Source organism: Heloderma suspectum, chromosome 1 (assembly GCF_057233095.1).
Source record: "Heloderma suspectum isolate Gila_16-S chromosome 1, 16-S_ref, whole genome shotgun sequence".
Taxonomy (NCBI): Eukaryota; Metazoa; Chordata; class Lepidosauria; order Squamata; family Helodermatidae; genus Heloderma; species Heloderma suspectum.
Window position 1 is genome coordinate 352,544,685 of NC_139458.1, and position 18,972 is coordinate 352,563,656.

Genomic DNA, 18,972 nt, shown 5'->3' on the forward strand with positions numbered 1-18,972 from the left:
ACTTACAGCCAGCACACGCGTACTCAATGGTTGGATCAGACATCTTCTCTGAACCCCGAGCCATTGGGTACAATGGGTCTTATACGCTACAGGTTAGCAGTGAGCAGTGTAACAGCAGCACGCGCCCCTTGTGTTCATTCTCAGCATAGCTAGAAGTGTTTGGTTCTCAAGCATAGCCACCTGCAGCTTTAAGGTAAACAACCTCTGCTTCTCAGGCTCATCAGTGATAAGACATTCTCTCCATTAGCAAAGAATGTTCTGAGAAGCTGTTATTGGCCTTTTGACTCATCTGCACATGCTCAGAGGCTTACTAGCATGGGAATTGTGCCAATAATGAACTTAAACAAGTGGTGCTGGAGAAGACTCTTACGAGTCCCCTGGACTGCTAGGAGGTCATATCAGTCCATCCTAAAGGAAATCAACCCTGACTGCTCATTGGAAGGACAGATACTGAAGCTGAACCTCAAATATTTTGGCCACCAAATGCGAAGAGAAAACTCCCTGGAAAACACCCTGATGCTGGGAAAGATTGAAGGCAAAAGGAGAAGGGGACGGCAGAGGATGAGATAGCTAGATAGCATCACCGATGCAATGAATATGAACATGAGCACACTCCAGGAGAGAGTGGAGGACAGGAAAGCCTGGCATGCTATGGTCCATGGGGTCACGAAGAGTCAGACACGACTTAACGACTGAACAACAACAACAATGGATCTCTAGGCCCCTCTAACACTACAAATGACTTGGCTACGCTCCTGGGGCCAATACACCACCAAGAAGGCCTCTCTCAAGTTCTTGCCAAACACATGTTGGACATTGGCAGGACAGAAAGAAGGGCCTCTCTCAAAGATCCTAAACTTGTATGGGAGAACATGTCCTTTCCAATAACCTGGTCCCAAGTGGTGTAGGGCTTTGTAGGTCATAACCAGGACTTTGAATTGTGCCTGGAAATGGAATGGTAGTCAATGAAGCTGCTGTAATATGGGAGTCACACCTTCCCTATAAACCAATCCCAAACAATGGTCTGGCAGAAGCAACTCTGAACCAGCTGACATTTCTGAATACTTCTCAAAGGCAGCCCCATGTAGAGCAAGACTTCGCATTTCTGCGCTGTCCTGTCACCATTTCCAGCATGAAATTAGAGACCTGCATCTATTCTAGCATCCTGGAGGAAAGAGAAGATGGCAGTTGTTACTTGCTTTTCCTTCCAGCTGAGTAATTATGGCTAGAGCACAAGCTGCTATAGTAGACAGTGCACATATAGCTTAAGAAAATGCAGGCATCTGCTTCCCACTCCAACTCCTACTCTAAAAGAAAGTGTAGCTTGGATATGGAATGGATTAATACTTTAAACTCTTGGAATGGGCTTTAATTTGGGAAATGGAATTTATTAATATATTAAACTCTTAGGAATGGGCTTTAATTTGGTGTATTTTGATAATACCTAGAAGCCCAAATGAGAATGAGGTCACATTGTGCTAGATGCTGCACAAACAATGGGAAAAAAAAAAACTTGCTCAAAGCATGTATTTTTGATATATAGCAATTGTTTTTACACAGCAAGTGGCATTTCTATTCCAGATCTATCAGCACACAAAGGAACCATAAACACAGCTTAAATGGCCAATTTCACAGGGTTTATGACTGCATTGTATTGTCTCTATGACACCAATCAGCCAAGGTGTAATCTGGCCCTTCGAAGGCTGTTTAGTCTGTGTGTAATGCATTGCAATTATCAAGGTCCCAGGCTTAGTTCCAGGTGAGCAGTAAAACACTGTCAAGGGAAAATCTATCCATTTGGCTCTCCAGTAGAATTAAAGGAAGGGCAAAAGATGTGGCTTCATGAATTAGTACTTGCAACACAGTTCACTGTGCAGATTTGGGTGCCTCCAGGCCAGCATTCTTATGATATTTGATTCCATTTTGTTTTTGTTCCTCACTAACAGTACTAGTTGTTGCATATTTTCCGTATGTACACACTTTGTCCTCAACTGCAGAGGTGTGTTCAACTGCAGAGTTTAATTTTCTAAAATAATGCTTATTTTTCATGCTTGCACACACAAATGCATGCACTTTGATGCTGTGTGCTAGGGAGACAGAGGGCAAGACAGGAGCGGAGGACAGTTCTGGTGGAATCTGGAATTTTAGTTTTGCTAAAGAAATTAGCAAAAGCTTGGATCCTGCATTTCCTTTCCACAATTGAAGTGCCTTTAATTCAGTGGAGACTCCTTTTGGCAGGAGGGGGGCAAAAGGGGGGAAGACCAATTCCCCCTTCCCTGTGCAGTCCTCTGTGCTGACTCCCATATTATTCCAGAGCTTCCCTCAAACTTCCAGAGCAGATTTTGGAGAAGCATAGGACTGCAGTAGAAGTCTGCTCATGGGATCTTGGGATTCAACCAAGGTTTTTATGTTGAAGGAGTGCATTGGTGGTGGAATGTTGAAAATTCATTATACATACTAAACAACAACATACTGTTGTAGACTGTGGGCGGTATCCAATGTGATACTAACACTAATGAAAAACCCGTTGCGCCAGCAAGTGCTATTGGCATTGTGCTGGAGGTTGTTTACGTTTGTGCAGTGTAAGTTACATTAATTGTAGTGTTGCGGTGGATCTACCCTTTGCCCCCTCCTCACCAATTGTTAGTAGCAGATCATGTAAAGGGATGTCTGTTTGGACAAATATTAAGTGTTTGTATCAGAGAACTCATTGGTCTCAAAATGACTAAAACCACCACCGTTTAACAAACAAACCAAAATAATCGCTGGGTGTCAGCACTAGTTCAGTTACAACAGTTATCTCAACTTCTAGATCAAAGGTGTTTTCTTTGACAGGTGAAATGGCAAAATTTGATTTTGGTGGAGCTTCTTGTGGGGGAACTGTTCATACTTGCAAAAAGTAAGGGTTTTCTTTAGGGTCTTTGCAAGTAAGCAGAGAATTCAAACGATAATGTGGGGGTACAGCTGTTGGTGAGGTACAAACTTTAAAAACTTTTAATGAAATACTACTTGGGATGCAGTTATGGTATAATGTTGAGCCTGTCTTTTAGGCATTATCCCAACAAATATGAATAGTTAAAATTAAAGAGCTTCTACTGTGTAAGTACCAGTAGTTGCTTTTCATAAAGACTGTTACGGGCCTTCCATTTCACATAACATATAAAGGACATTATGGCTGGCAGACAATGCAGTTGATTTGACTGGCATCCGTATTACCAAGATCTACATGCTAACTCTGGTATAATATCTGGGATCATTGTCTGATATTTTATTCTTTGTGGTATATTTTCAGCTCATAAAAATGTACAGTAGTGGTTAGCTGGTTTAGTAGATAACTTATTATGGTACAACCATGGATATGCAAAAATGGCACAGCAAAATTAGTATTGTGAAAAGCTCTGTTTTATTGCATTGGGCTATAAAGTTTGCCAGTAGCTTTTTCCCTTGTCTATAATGATGGTAATAATGGTGATGAATATGCAGCTGTCCTCCAGTATTGCAGTTTGTTACCTAGGCACTTGTTCACACTTTATTTATTTATTTATTTATTACATTTACATCCCGCCTTTCTTCCTCCTTAAGGAACCCAAGACGGTGTACATAATCTTCCTCCTCCTCCATTTTATCCTCACAACAACAACCCTGTGAGGTGGGTTGGACTGAGAGTCTGTGACTGGCCCAAAGTCACCCAGTGAGCTTCCATGGCCGAGTGGGGACTAGAACCCAGATCTCCTGACTCCCAGTCCAACACTCTAGCCACTACACCACACTGACTCTCCATTTATGCTCTGGAAAGGCTATGATGCCACATAAAAAAATAAAATAAAACAGGCAAATTATCTTTGTTCCTGGTCTTTGAAAGTAAACATAATACTTTATTGTTAATCACAGGTGATTCTGTGTAGCATACTAGGCTGGTTTTCTGCACCATAGAGAAAGTTCCCAGATCTCAGACATACGAGCAACATTTTGGGTGCATGGCTAGCACTCACCACCCTTATTTGGCCCCTTTTACTTAAGTCAAAAATGTAAATTATATGTTGTCCAGTGTATTGTTACATTCCTTGAAAACCCTACTTTTCTGCAAGCAGCTCCTGCCCCCTCCCCCTGCACTGCCCTTGAAGCCACCTTGAAAGTCTGGGAAGATTCCAAAAGCATTATTGGTTTGTAGAGGAAGAGAAAGGGAGGAGGAAGCCCCAAAACATGCATTAAAACTTGAATATGCATGTGCAAGCCCTTGCACACCGGTAAAAGTGCTCTTTCGAAAACTATCACTTTCCTAACATCTGAACAAGTTGGATTAAGTTTTGCTAACAATTTATAAGGAAATTATATACATTTTGGAGATGTAAAAGAAAAACCTCTATACAATGCAAGTCTGAACACATTATAATCTGCAATCTGTGGTGTAAAAATTGAGCAACAGAAGTTTGCTTTGAGCTTATTCCATGCTGCGCAAGAGTGCTATTGAATCCTGAGAATTTCAGTTCACGGTCTTTCCAGCAATGCCTCTCTGCCTGCCTGTTTTGTAACCTGAGTAACAAACAAGACAGTGCACTTGGATTTAAGCCAACAAAGTCCAATGAAAGCCAAAGGGACTAAATTATCATAAATCCAGGTACCCTCATTTAGCTATTTGTAGTTTCCCAACTTAGTACAATATTATATGATCTCTTTTTTGGAAGCATTTCTCAGGTTTCCTTGAAATATACTGTCTGATGGCAGTGCTTCAGGCATACACAGGATGAATCTTTGTGCCATCTGTTAACCAGAAATTACTGTTTGCTTACAGTCTGGAATCACTGAATCTGTCCTGTATTCATTATGATGTAGAATTGTAATGTCTTGCTACATCTCATTGAAAAATAAAGTTCATATTTTGTTTTGATGCGTCTTGCTCATTCTTAAGTTGCTTTGGAGAAATGGCCATGGGCGTGAAAGATTTCATAGCAACAGAACATATGGCTGGGCTCGCACATGGGTTACTGAAATCTGGGTTGTTGTGCTGTGCAAATCCAGTTGTGCTTACAAACCATGGTCTGTTAACGAACAACCCAGAAAGTGAACCCATTGTTTGTTGTTGGGTTGTGAACTTTGGGTTCTTTAAACTATGGGTTGCTGTAACATGTGAACCCAGAACTGTGGGTTGGGCATGGGTTGTTTTGCAGGCAGAGGCAGTGGGCAAGAGTGGTAAAACAAAAACAAAACAAAAACAGCCACTCTACCTGCCAGTACTACAGCACCACAAAGGTGTTTCAGATACAGGGAGAGAGCAGGCAGATAATAAACACCCCAGGATTGAGAAAACATCATAGACAATTACCCAGGGGACAAGAAACCATGGATTAACCATGGGTTAGCATTATGTGCAAACTAGGTCATGGTCTTATAGTGAACTCTGTCTCTACTCAAGGGTTTGCAAAATGTGGAGGTGAAGCATTTTGTTGGAACCTCTCATAAAATTACAACGTCTGTTCAAATACATCCTTGTAGGAAACCTTGAACGTTGTTGACTGGTGATAAGCAAGCAGTAACTGTTACAAATGACAGAAAGATAGATGGAGGATAAAAATGAGGAAATATTTATCTGATATAAAAATAAAGACTTTTATCTGATTGTAGTTCTGCAGTGGAACAAGTGACAGACTGTAATCCTATGCAGGAGCCCCATCGAGCACAGTAGAACTTACTTCTGAGTAAACATGCACAGGATTGTGCTGTTTTTGAGAGACAATGGAATGCACTGGCGTGGATGTTTTCAATAAAAATTTAGACATCCATGGTACAGGTCCTAGGATATCCTGCCCTGGCGCATGGGTTTGGACTAAATAATCCATTGAATCCCTTCTAATAGAGTTTGTCAACCAGGGTTTTTGGAGTACATAATTTATCTCCAAATTGCTAGTTAGTACTTCAAGAAATTTTACAGTTATAGTTTATGTTTCCTTATATTGCATATCATTCTAGCATCTTTCCCTGAAAGTCAGCTGTAGAAACAGTTGGCTAATTACTCTAAAATGATGCAACGGATGGAACAGAAGTAGATATAGGCCTTTGCAGCTATTTACACTTGGCTCCAGACTCAGAATGACAATTTAGAATAGTTTTGAGGAAAGACTGATCATCATGTTCTCATTTCCACAGGCAGAGTACTTTTGCATAGAAGTTAAAAAGAGATGGTTGTGTGTGTGTGTGCGTGCGCGTGTGTGCACGTGCACGCCTAACCTTGCTGACCAGACCAGCCATTTCTCAAATTAGCAGTGAATGAAAGTCCCAGAAGTTGCTCCTTCAGTGGCAACTTGTTTGCTTTGCATACGGTAATCACCACACTACAAAAAGGAGAGGTGGTAGTTTGTTGGCAGAATTGAGGGTTCTGTTGATGGCACAGAAGAGAAGCAAGCTTTGTAGGTTTTATTTTTAACTTCTGTGCCCCAAGTCTAATGAGTTTGAAAATGAGCTATTATTAGTCATAGAAAAAAGGTAGACATGTAAGATTTGTGTGTTAATTCTTCTACAATAAATATAGCATGATTTGTATACTTAGGCTGCAGTTTCTTAGGTTACTTTCTTAGGATTTCTTAGAATTTGTATACTTAGGCTGTACCCACTTTCCTGGGAGTAGATATGCATAAGATTGCACTGTTTGATTGTATAAAGGTCTTTGGAATGAGAAGCTAAATAGCTCGTCCATACTTTGTATTCCTGAAAGACTGCATGAATATTTTGTATTTTTAAAGTGTATTTATCTTTTAATTACTCATTTGGATTTTTAACCGGCTCAGTCTTGTAGGCTCGGTGTGGATTAAAATGAATCTAAACCCAATCCCCCACCCCATACACACACCATTTAAATGAATGGTTGTAGTGAAGTACGTACTCCTTCTAAAATAGAGGCACAATTCATAAACTCAGAATAATTTCTCCTTAGCCCCACGTAAATGAAAACTTGAAACTATCTCCGAATACCATTTTACTACTAGCCCTCAAAATATCAGCCCGAACAAGAAGCCCTTTGAAGATTTCCAGAAGATACTTACATTCAGTCTTCCAGGTTTTAAGAGTAGATGTTTATGCGGCTGGTGTGTTTGGATTCAAGTCCCTCTCAGCATTTTTCAGTGTATTTCAGTTGTTGGCTGTCTTCCACTCTTGAGATGAATATTTATGTTAAAATAAGCCTGCAAAAACCTAGCTGTCTGGTCACCGTCAGTACATATTTTATTGAAGCATCTGATACATTCATGAGAATCTCAGCTTTTAAAGCTTATTTTTAAAACATGAGTTGCTGAACCCTATTGCAGAAAAACCAATGACAACACACCATGTGGCACAATGTACATTCGCCTATGTTTCTAGCAGCCAAGAACCGTCCAGGTAGAAATGTATATTTACTGGGCCATTGCATGCTATGTGATACTACTAGTAAAGGTGGGCTACTGTGAATTTGCATTAGGCTTTTAAAAGCATTTATCCTACTTTTGGGGCTGTTATCCACATCTCACTTTGAAAGCACCCCAAATGAAATGTGCTGTAAACATGACAAATTCTAAGTTGTTGCTGGCAATACGTTTCCTCTATCAGTACTCAAAAGTATTTTTCCTCTTTTTGCCCCCCCATTTAATTATTTAATACCCATTTTATCTCAACAGTATCACGTATATTAAAAATGCATTTGTGGTGGGAATGTCCCTCCGTATATGAATTTTGGAAGAAAGTGCTAGATATGAAACTGTTTGGGAACTTTGCTTATCTTCTGAGGCCTTTATTGTTATCATACTGCTGATGGATGTTCTGCTGGTGAGGATGACAGAGAAGTCCTTTTCCATTATGGTGAGCAGACCGTGGAATGGCCTTCCCAGGCATGTGCATCTGGCCCCCTCAGTGCCACCTATCAAGAGGCCATTAAAACCCTGGAGATTCTTTCTTTCCATCCCTGTATCTTAATTTTGTTACACTGCTTCTCTATTTGATTTTAAATTGTTTATTGCTGTATTTTTCTAAGGGCGCAATCCTATGGCCGCTAGTTAGAGGCTAGACAGCCATAGGATTGGTCGGCTCCTTGAGAACCAACCTTCACCCCCTCCCGTGCTGCCTCGTAGGCAGCGTGAATCCGCACCATGCCCATAAGAGGAGTGCGGAGCAGCGAAAATGGGGTGTTCCTGGGGGCGAGATGAGGCAGGGAGGGTGGAAGTGCTGTTCCAACGCTTCCTATGTGTCATCTGGCATCCCCTTGCTGCTCTAACTTCCCACGGCTAGACAGCTGAAATCGGCTGTCTAGCCACAAATGCAGGGCAGTTGACGCGCAGAGGGGACAATCCCCTCCACGCTGCTCCTGCCCTGCATTGGATAGGCGGTCGCCTCCAAGTTCAGAGGTGGCCGCCTATCCCAATAGGGTTGCGTCCTCCGTGTTGTAAACCACCTTGGTCTTCTTTGCAGAGAAAGGCAGACTACATTTTCATAATAAAATAAAATATTAATCAAATAGCCAGGTGTAGGTTGAATTTAAATGGTCCTATCTTAACATGCTCATTGACAAAATTATAATTGGTGAACTCTGGAAGTCTAACAGGGCCACTTTTTATCAAAATGGTTGAAAGGGGCTTTGAAGGAAGCTGAAATTGATTGGTTGAGCAGTTTGATAGAAATTCAAGAGGGGAGGAGTAACTGTGATAAGTAGGTGGGCTCCTTTTGTTGCATCCTAAAACACTAATTTTAATTATACTCATTTCAAGATATGTATTTTCCCCCCTTTAATCATTTTGTGCTTATTTATTTATTTAAAGCATTTATTGTTGTTGTTGTTCAGTCATTAAGTCGTGTCCGACTCTTCGTGACCCCATGAAACATAGCACTTCAAGCCTTCCTGTCCTCCGCTCTCTCTGGGAGTGTGCTGAAGTTCATATTAATTGCATCGGTGATGCTATCTAGCCATCTCATCCTCTGCCGTCCCCTTCTCCTTTTGCCTTCAATCTTTCCCAGCATCAGGGTGTTTTCCAGGGAGTTTTCTCTTCGCATTTGGTGGCCAAAATATTTGAGGTTCAGCTTCAGTATCTGTCCTTCCAATGAGCAGTCAGGGTTGCATTTATACCCTGTCGTTAAGCCAAAAATGCTCCTAGAGCAACTTACAAAGATAAGTAACATGACTGACCCTGCCTCAGGCTTGCACACTAAATTTAAGACATGACACACAAGGAATAAGTGATGGGGAAAAAGGAGAGGAAAACCAAGTTTTGTACAGTTTTACAAAACTGTAAAAGTTTTGGTTCCAGTTCTTATAATTACTAGCTAGGGTGGAAACAATTCAGGTAGCTGTTAGAATGGCTGCCGCTAGGTGGCAGTTGAGGAAGGTGATGGAATAGCCCCAGCTTTGCTTCTCTCCCTCCCCACTGCAGCACTGCTTGAATCTTTGCTATAGATGTATGTTTATGACATATATTTATTTTAGTCAGTAAGGGTAGTGGTGAACACCTCTTTATGGCGAAGTGTGATTCCGTCTTGTCTAAAAGAGGCAGTGGTAAGACCTTTGTTTTAAAAAAAAAAACCCTCCCTGAACCCCACTGTACTGGATAATTTCAGAAACTTTAGCTGGTCCAGAATGCTGCATTCAGACTGTTGAACAGACCAGGGAGCATGTGACATCCCTTCACTGGCTTCCAGTCATTTTCCAGGCAGAATTCAAAGTGCTGGTTATGACCTATATAGCCCTATACAGCTTAGGTCAGTCTACCTGAAACACCGGATTCTCCCATATGAACCTGCTCAGGTCTTAAGATCTTCAGGAGAAGCCCTTCTTTCAACATCTCCGCCTTCAGAGGCACATCTGGTGGTGACGCGAGAGAGGGTCTTCTCAGTGGCCGCTCCCTGGCTGTGGAACTCCCTGCTAAGGGAGGCTAGGTTCACTCCCTCTTTGCTGTCCTTCCACCAGCAGGGAAAGACCAAGAAAGCCTTCGGTGCACAAGCAGGTCTCTTGGGTAGGATGCTGTTTGCATTCTTTTATTATTGTTTTAATCAAGTTTTATTTATAGATAGGTAGATAGGTGGGGTACAAATCAAATATATATAATTCTATTCAAGTGAGGGCCAAAATAGAGGCATCTTTGATTTAAACTGCATTTTAAAAATGCAAATAACATCTGCTGGGGGACTGATAATTATCAATATTGCAGCAGGCATGAAGGAGAAATTTAACAATTTCCTCTCCTGCTGCACTCCTGAAAAAAATCCCTCTTCTGAAATTGGTATCAGTGGAGGATTTCCTCCCAACCCAAACACACCTTCAGCGTGAGGATTTCCCTCAAGACCCCAGAAGAGGAGGGAGTGGTTAAATTCCCTTTCTGCAGCTGCTGTGATCCTGATCATTATCAGCTACCCCCAGCAGATGCTGTTTGGATTTGAAAAACTAACAAAACCTGTATATTTATACAGAAATGCTTTTAATATGTCTTGCTTGGTCCTAAGTAAAAGGAAAGTTCTAATAAGAAAACACTGATAGATTAAGGGCACAGTCCTATGGCCACTGGACAGCAGCTAGACAGCCATAGGATTGGTCGGTTCCTGGAGAACCGCCTTCCTGCCCCTCCCCCACCTCCTCGTACGCAGCGCGGATCGTCCTTGGGTTCTGTGCGTGTAAGAGCCACATGGAGTAGGGGGAAAGGGGGCGTTCCCGGGGGCGGGGAGTGTGGAAGTCCCGGTATGACACTTCCTATGTGTCAAAATCGGCTGTCTAGCCACGAATGCAGGGCAGCTGGAGTGCGGAGGAGAAGATCCCCTCTGCATTCCTCCCGTCATGCATTGGATAGGCAGTCCCCTCCGATTTTGGAGGCGGATGCCTATCTGCCTAGGATTGCTCCCTCCATATAGCAATGACATGCAAAGTTCTGATGTAGAACACGTGTATTGGGAGCAAAAGTGGAGATGACTGGGACATCATTTTAATGACGTTTTGGCCCCATGAAGCCAGCTTTGTTAACCTAACCTTGCAGGACTTGTGTAACAAGTCAGAATGTGAATGCAGTTGGCAGGCAGCCATTTGTCTAAGCAGTTCTTTGATGCTATTAGAAGGTTCAGGGTCAAATAGCAGATTTGGGAGTGAATTTAAGTGAGAAAATAGCACAGGGAGAAAGGGTTAACAAAACACACACCCATGCCACCCTCCCGATCTGGATCCTCCCCCACCCCCAGAGGTACAGCTGTTAGTGGGAGAAAAGAGAAGAAGATCACAGGATTCAAAGACACATTAGACATCATTTGTAGTTTGTACAGAGGTAGTGATATAGCTAAGTTGATACAAGCAGGCCTGTCTGCATCATCGCCCACAGCTATGCAGATATTCGGATCAAGACGTAAATCTGCAATACTGTTCGTGATGCCATTTATGAAGTCACATTTTCCTTTGATTAAACACTCACTTGGATTCTTTCCTATGCCAATTTAGTTGCTAATTTTGTATTTTTACCAGGTGTAAATTATGAAATAAACTCTTATTTGGATAACAAAGCACACACCACAGGCTTTATATACATATTGGTTTTATTGCAATGTTACACTTTGACACCAAGATAACATTAAATCCACTGATTCAATGGACAGTTGCTGGGGGGGTTTCCCAAACAGAATAGATGGAATTTATCTTTGGTACTATTGTTGGCAGCTGTCCATGTGTTCCTGGCTAGAGGCCAGTTCAGGCTCAACAGGATGAGTCCTACTGTTCAGCAGGCTTGGATTTTGTTAAATTCCCTCACAAAAATATGTGTCAGGAGATTTGCAGCTATAAATTGGATCATGTCAGTGAGGTTGGGAACAGGCTCAGTACAAAATTGAACATTTCAGCATGCCTGTTGTTATATATGTTTATGCATGTTTTCTCCTTGGGTTGCAAAAAAAAAAAAAAAGGCTAAGCCTGTTGCATTAGCTCTATAAAGTATATACCACATTTAGTTATTTACAGTACAATTCTGTGCACACTTCCATCCGAGTAAGCATGCATAGGATTTTGCTATAAGAGTATGTTTTGTTAGTGCATATTTTGCTTCACTGAAAGCAGGTTATTTATTTTCTTTCCCATGTATGTTGCAGGTAGCCAGATGCCATCCCAGACTCCTGGTAGCCAATCAGAATCCAGCTCCCATCCTGCCTTGAGCCAGTCCCCGATGCCACAGGATCGAGGTTTGTGTTGGAGGGTGAATAGCCACGGAGTATAGAAGGCTGAGAAGAGAGGGGCAAAATTTGTTCGTCTGTTCCTTACAGCAAGGAAGTAATCTCTCAGCAAAATACTGTATAAAACTATTTCCTGTGGGAAGAGTATATAAAAAAGGAATATCTACAAGAACTTTGTTAAATAGAAAGAGCTTAGTGTTCTTAAAACATTCTTTATCAGAAGATCTTGCTAGATTCTTAATGGTCTTTAAAAATCTGGATACAGGAAACATTATTTATAAATATCTGACTTAGAATTTGGTCTCTGTAGAATAGAAATGTTAGCTGCTTTGCAGACAGCAATTTTCCCACAGTTTTCAAAACACTGATGAATTCCTATGCTTTGGAGTATAGGCCATAGAAGCTCTTTTCCTATAGAAATAAGAATGAGGTTAATAGGCTGGAAATGACAACATTCCTGCTCTTCTCTTCTCAAGACATGTCAAGGTCCTATCATACCGAGATTCAAATGTGCAAGCAATGAACTTATTTGAATAAAGCTTTTAATCCCATGGTGAGAACTGAGGTTTCATGACTTGATACAAAAGTGTGCATTGCTAATCTATGTATCACCATTAGCAGCTATTAAAGGGTGAAAGAGGAGAGAGGCTATGAGAACTCTTTCCTATATAGGTCAGAGCAAGCCACTAATGTGGGCATGTGTTGCTGTGGCCTGAACTTGTGGGTGTAAAGTGGACGATGGGATAAAATGCACCTTCAAATTAGATCTGCATCGCACCTCATGATTGCCAGGAAGCAGCGTCATGTTAGAGAGGGAGAGGGAAATGTTAATGCGCACTTAAGAGGGCAAATGCTAGTGAGCGACAGGCTTCAGTGTGTCTATTAACCATGATACTAGTTGAGTGGGTTAGTCATCATCACAAAATAGTACACATTTTCTTTCCTTGCTGTGAATTCTCGTTTGTATTTTCCACAATATATTCTAAAAGCCATTTATCAGTAGTTTGACCATTGATGGCACTAGATGTCACATGCTGTCTGATATTGTCTGGGGCAACTTCCACAAGTAGGTATTTAGGGGAGGCATTCAATGTGCATTGATACCATGTTCTCAACTGTCATGTTTTGCTTCACATAGTTGTTAGCTACAAGGCCTCTGGTTCCAGGCTTGTTTTGTGCTGTGTCTTGGAGACATATTAAGGCTTCTCTTTATCTGGAAAGCATAGTGGCTTAGAGTTTCTTATACTAGCCACTGTACTGTGATGGTTCATAATATGTGGAATCTATCTTTATTGATATGTACTAATGACTCTGTGGCAGAAAACAGGTGCAAACTTGTTCTGAACAATGGGTTCAATTTTAAAATTATACCAGGAGTTAATACATTTGACTCTGCCCATCAGCTAGACAGTTGCAGGTGTTCCAGATCACATCCTACTAATGCCAAGTACTGCTGCAGGAGTACTGCAAAAGTCCACTGCCAGTTAAGTATGGCTTTGGGTTCAGCTGAGGCATTGGCTACCTAAATCATAGCAGAGCTACACAGCTTAGTGCAGGGGTGGTGGTATTTTACATTGAGCAATAGATCCCATGCTGCTGATCATCTCCAAATTCCATGGACTTAAATTTCTTCATTTCTTCATGGTGTGCGTTTCTCTGCCCTTGGGAATGTTTCCAGCTGAGGTCATTGATTGGAGCCAAGCATCCGTGTCTTCATTGCCTGATGAAGAATCTGATGAAGTGCAGCAGAGAGAGTCCTCCAACTCTGAATCACAAGGCCAAATAAAAATGGTTTATTTTTGATGAATAATTTATTGTAACCTGAAGTTTGAGAATTTAGATTCTAATCTTCAAATTGCTCTTCTGGCACAGGCCTGGCTGCCATTTTCTTTCTAAAAAAATCTTCTGATATTTGTCTTCAGCAGACCTGGCTTTTTATTCAGAATAGTTATTGAAGCCCTTGTCATGCTACAGCTAATCTTTGTGACCTAGCTTGTTTTAAAAAAATGTCCATTTGTTTCATGCAGCAGATGCCAAATTTGTAACCAGTGAGGTCATATTGATTTTGGGAAACATGTTTCCCCAAAGCAGTAAGGTCTAGCAGTGCGCATATAAATATGCGCGCATTCCCTTTTGTGCCCTGTCATTGATTAGAGACTTCTTTGAAATGGAAAACTTCACCTTTTTAAAAGGCTGTTACATTAGTTGATTCTTTTGCTTGCCTGAACTGTTTTCCACTGAACTTAGAAAGGAGAGGCAAGAGCATAAGGGCTCAAAGGGAAGGTGCTTGTCATTTACTGATAAAAACCCAAGCAGAAAATCATTCCTGCTGAAGACACCTGATCCGTAGGCATCTGTTACAGTAATTTAAACACTTGACTTACCGATCTAAATGTTTCCAGCTAAAAACACCAAGTGACCCTCCAATTTCAGACAGTGTTTTTTGTTCCTTCTAGCACTTTGTGTAACATTCCTCTCCTTGTCCAGAGAAATGAATGAATGCATGAACAAAAGACCACTAATGCATTTATTGAAAAGACCTCAATACTCTGAAAGCTCTGCAACATATTGTTAGTCAGATTCTCTCTGGAATTTGCTTGACTGTGTAAGATCACAATGGCTTCACCATTCTTGAATGCAAACCACACAAGCAAACTGGCCAGTTTACTTTTATTTAATTCTGAAAGTGTTTGTTTTTATTTATCTTCTTTTCAGTGGTTGCTCAGCATCCATTTAGGATTTTTCATGTTTTCAAGCCTAAGGGTAGGGTGTATATCTATAATAACATAGAACTTCAAACAAATAGATTTTTATATTGCGTAGTTTGCATGTGTAGGGTGGAAATGCATGTATTTGCTTGATACAATTTTTGGAGATTTGGACATGCTGCTCTTTTCATGTTTTTCTTTGTTGGAAATCAGATAAAGAAGATACTAAGTAGTGCAGTTTTTACAGAAATTCATCTTCAGGGAGCAAGTTATAGGTGGGATATTCATCTTTACAATCCCTCTCCATGTTGATGTAAGGGGTGGGGCCACACCCCCTGATATCTTAAGGACCATGGAGGTGGGGGACCATCCAGCCTCCCACCCCAAACCAGTTCCCCACTTCTGCCCTAGTCCTTGTACGAGCCATATATAGAAACTTAACTTTGTGTTTATCTGCCTGATACATCCCCATTTTAAGGTTGTATGTGCCTGATCCATATCTTCCATTTAACTCAAAATGACTTCTTATTTGGTAGTCTTGTCAAACAAGGAAGACGAGACATGCCCTACAAGGAAGAGGTAGCCCTCAAATCCCAAAAGTTCTTCCTACTCAAGGTAATCTCTGTCATCTGTTTAATTATCCTATTGCTATCTTGTCCTTTCCCCAAAACCTATATACAGTGGATTGGAGAGTTTAGACAAGACTCAGGGTGTGGGCCTTTTATGGGGAAAGCAGTCGTGTCAAGGCAACACTCTTACTTATTGTTTTATTTTGATACTTTTATCATGCTTTTCTATACTTGGCTATATTCAAGGCAACATACAGAGTTTAAAAGAGGCAACAACAAAATAAATTGAAATGCAATAAAACAGCAACCAGAATACACTTGCAAACAGCAGCAACAAAATACATCACCTAAAGGCCCTAAATAAAGAAACTCCTTGCAGATTCTCAGCCTGAATACTTCAACCCATCACAAAATAATAGGAATAACTGTACTAAGGCTAATGCCTGTTGAGGGTTTGCTTTTCTAATTTGCTTGTTGAGGAAATCAGTAATTAACTTCTTGTTTAACCTACATGTTTATAACATACTCCACGTTTTCAGTAGCCATTGAGGCAGTTTAGTAAACTAACCTGAAGCCCCTGTTCCGCTATGAGCTGCCTGATCTTCCATTTTGATTTAACTTGCTTTCGCTCTTAGTTCTAATAGTTACTATAATATCTAAACTGAATGGTTAACCCAATGGGATCTTTTAGATGTTTTATGTCATCAGTGCTTTATTATAGCCTGGGTTGGCAATACGTCTCTCCAGTGCCTCCTGCTCTCCTTGCTCCACTTGGAGTTCCTGCCTGCCTTGCACATCCCCAGGTGTTCCCATGAGGACATAATATTCAAATAAGGCCTGTGCGCATAGTCCAGCATACATAGGCCAGATCATGTCACTAATCATCAGGTTTCACCCAGGACATGGACATCCATAGATATTGGAGGCAGGGCAGGCAAGCTGAGTGCCCGGGGAGAGCAGGAGCTCTCTCCTCCTCTCCATGCATACAGGAGAGGTATTGCCTCTCATTTAGCCCAAGATATGTAAAGGAATCAGCAGCATATTTTTTTATGATGCACACCAGTTTACAACAGTGATGTACACTGCTTAATTCAGTCATACCATTTCAGTGGAGTTACATAGCATATTATATTTGGAAGAACTATTTTGTTCACACAGTTATATTTATTCACAGATAACGCTGCAGTCCTAAACTGGGTGTAGTGGGGGCAACTATACTTTAAACTCTCTTTTCAGTGTTGTGGGAAACGTCCACACCAAGACAAAACAATAAAAGCTTAAGGGTGCAATCCTCTGGGAAGAAATTCAGCCCCATTGGACTGAATGAAAGCTCTGTGCAGGAGCCCAGATGTGTCCAAAGAAAACACCACAAATTGGGGTTTGAACTATAAAGTATGTTCTGGATGCTAGCTCACTACCATAATGTAATAGTTAAATCATGTTTCAATATTTTTACAGGTTAACGAAGGTGATCTCTCAATAAGAATGAAATATAAAACTGACTTCTTTATTGGAGGATTAATGAAAAGTATTTACATTTTTTTTCCAATATTCTAAGAGAACTCCCTCAAAACCTTCTTGTTTGGCATCCTCAGTGTTTGGTTTGAAATTACTATGCCCTGGTTCATCATACTCGGATTAAAATAGTAGATAGGGAACAGCTAAAAACACAGAATCTAATGGAAACATTAAATGGTCTCATGCTGTTACTCTGGCACACACTATCATGAAGGGGATGCTTTAAAAGCCTCTATTTATTAAGGCAAATGTATATGGGTCAGGATTAATTAAAAAAACTTTTAATTGTTCTCCCATTATAATTTTCACAGCAGTATGTAGTTAAATATTCATGATAATGCTGATGATACGTTAAAGGTCTGGAATAGGTCTGGAGTTTCAAATCAACACAGGTTATTTAACCCTTTTCATCTGATGCACCATCAGAGACTTGCTCGGTAAAATCCCAGAGCTCTGGAATAATTAGAAGAAAGTAATGAGGATTTAATTAGTCCTTGAGATGTGCTGAAATAGGACCACTGAGAACTTTTTTTCTGTTTGGACATGGATTGCAAGTAGAATTGATGCCATTGCAGTTGCTGTGATGTGCTAGAAAATGTATTCCATTGCTAGAGGCAGTTTCATGGCACCATTCTGTGCTTGTCAGATCTGCATGGAAGGTACCCATCATAAGAGCTTCCGAAAACCCCTTGTCCTTGCCACCCTTTGCCAATATCCTGCTTTTCATCCTTCTTCCTCTAGGGTCTTTTTTCTACCCTTCATTTACGTGCTGCATCTTGTGATAGTGTTTCATCTGGCTTTGTTTCTTGGTTTTTACATGGGCGGGGGGGAGGACGGGGGGTACAGTAGTGTATTCTGGAAAAAAATGTATTGCAAAGAATCACAGTGGGTAACAAATTGCAGCCTTATAGAATCCAGGTGTTGAGCTGAGCAAAACCTTGATCTATTTGACACAGCTGCATGTAAGCATTATCTCAAAATCAAGTTCTTATTTAGTATTAGATCTTCACAGAAGTGATATTTATCAGTAGCTGCAATGTAGTAAATTTAAATGGCTTTTTGGCAGTGGAGATTGTTATCCAGCAAGAAGCAGAAACAGATGGGATGTGATCAGGCATTTTGATGTTCTCTTTGTGCTTTCCTGCACACACATACTAAACAGCAAACTGAATTTCTGTAACTACAAGCTCTTGATTTACTTATTCCTTTTAACATTCTTTACTTCCATCATCTATATCATGTCACTTCATCATCCATTTATTTTCATTTAATGAAACACAAACACATTTATCTCTTTGGAAGTCATACGTACCTCTCAGGGAATTTTCCTTCATACTTCCTACTCAGATACCATTATGGTTTAATATTGACATTTGATAAAGAGTCTCTTTTCCCTGACATCTATTTGCCATCTTAAGTGAGAGACAAAGAAAGAAAAATCCTAATCAAATTGCAACTAAAAAGGCACTATGGATTGTCTTTAGATCTTAAAAAGATGTCCTTTCCCTTTTTATTTTTTTAACAGTTGGAGATTAAAAATCTGACCCAAAGCACAAGAGAATAAAACTATTCTTGCCATTATTTTTATTTTTATTTTGCATTTATTTTGTATTTTTATCTTCCCCTTTTTGTCATCTAAACCAGCAAATAGCAAAAATACATGTTAATATCAAATTCATTTTAAAAACACAAGTTAAATCTAAAAAATACAGAATCGTGTTTTTTTTTTAAACACATAGCAGGAAGTGAAAATATGGCCAGAGAAAATATGGTTCACTCTGGTTCCTGTACCTTCTGCACACATCTCAGGGAGAACTTTCATACACATTCATCCATGAGACAATGCCCACGTTCAGATGATGAGATCCTGGTTTAATGAGCCAGAATATGCACAAGCTCCATGCACCTGCATGTGGACCCTTTGCTGCCACTTATCCTTTCACAGGAGTGGTGAAGCAAACCAGGAACCCACAGTTAACCATAGCTTTCTGTTGTGTGCAATTTAGAGATTGTGGTTAATGGCT

At 40.6% G+C, this 18,972-nt stretch overlaps 1 protein-coding gene across 6 annotated transcripts in view; it reads left to right on the forward strand.

Annotated features, from left to right (window-relative positions):
- Window positions 1-18,972, forward strand: part of ARID1B (AT-rich interaction domain 1B) — a 536,503-nt gene that overhangs the window by 404,482 nt on the left and 113,049 nt on the right. For all 6 annotated transcript variants that reach the window (XM_084827884.1, XM_084827885.1, XM_084827886.1 and 3 more), the window contains one exon: window positions 12,073-12,162. In XM_084827884.1, the coding sequence (XP_084684010.1) occupies window positions 12,073-12,162 (90 nt within the window). The remainder of the gene's footprint in view (window positions 1-12,072; window positions 12,163-18,972) is intronic.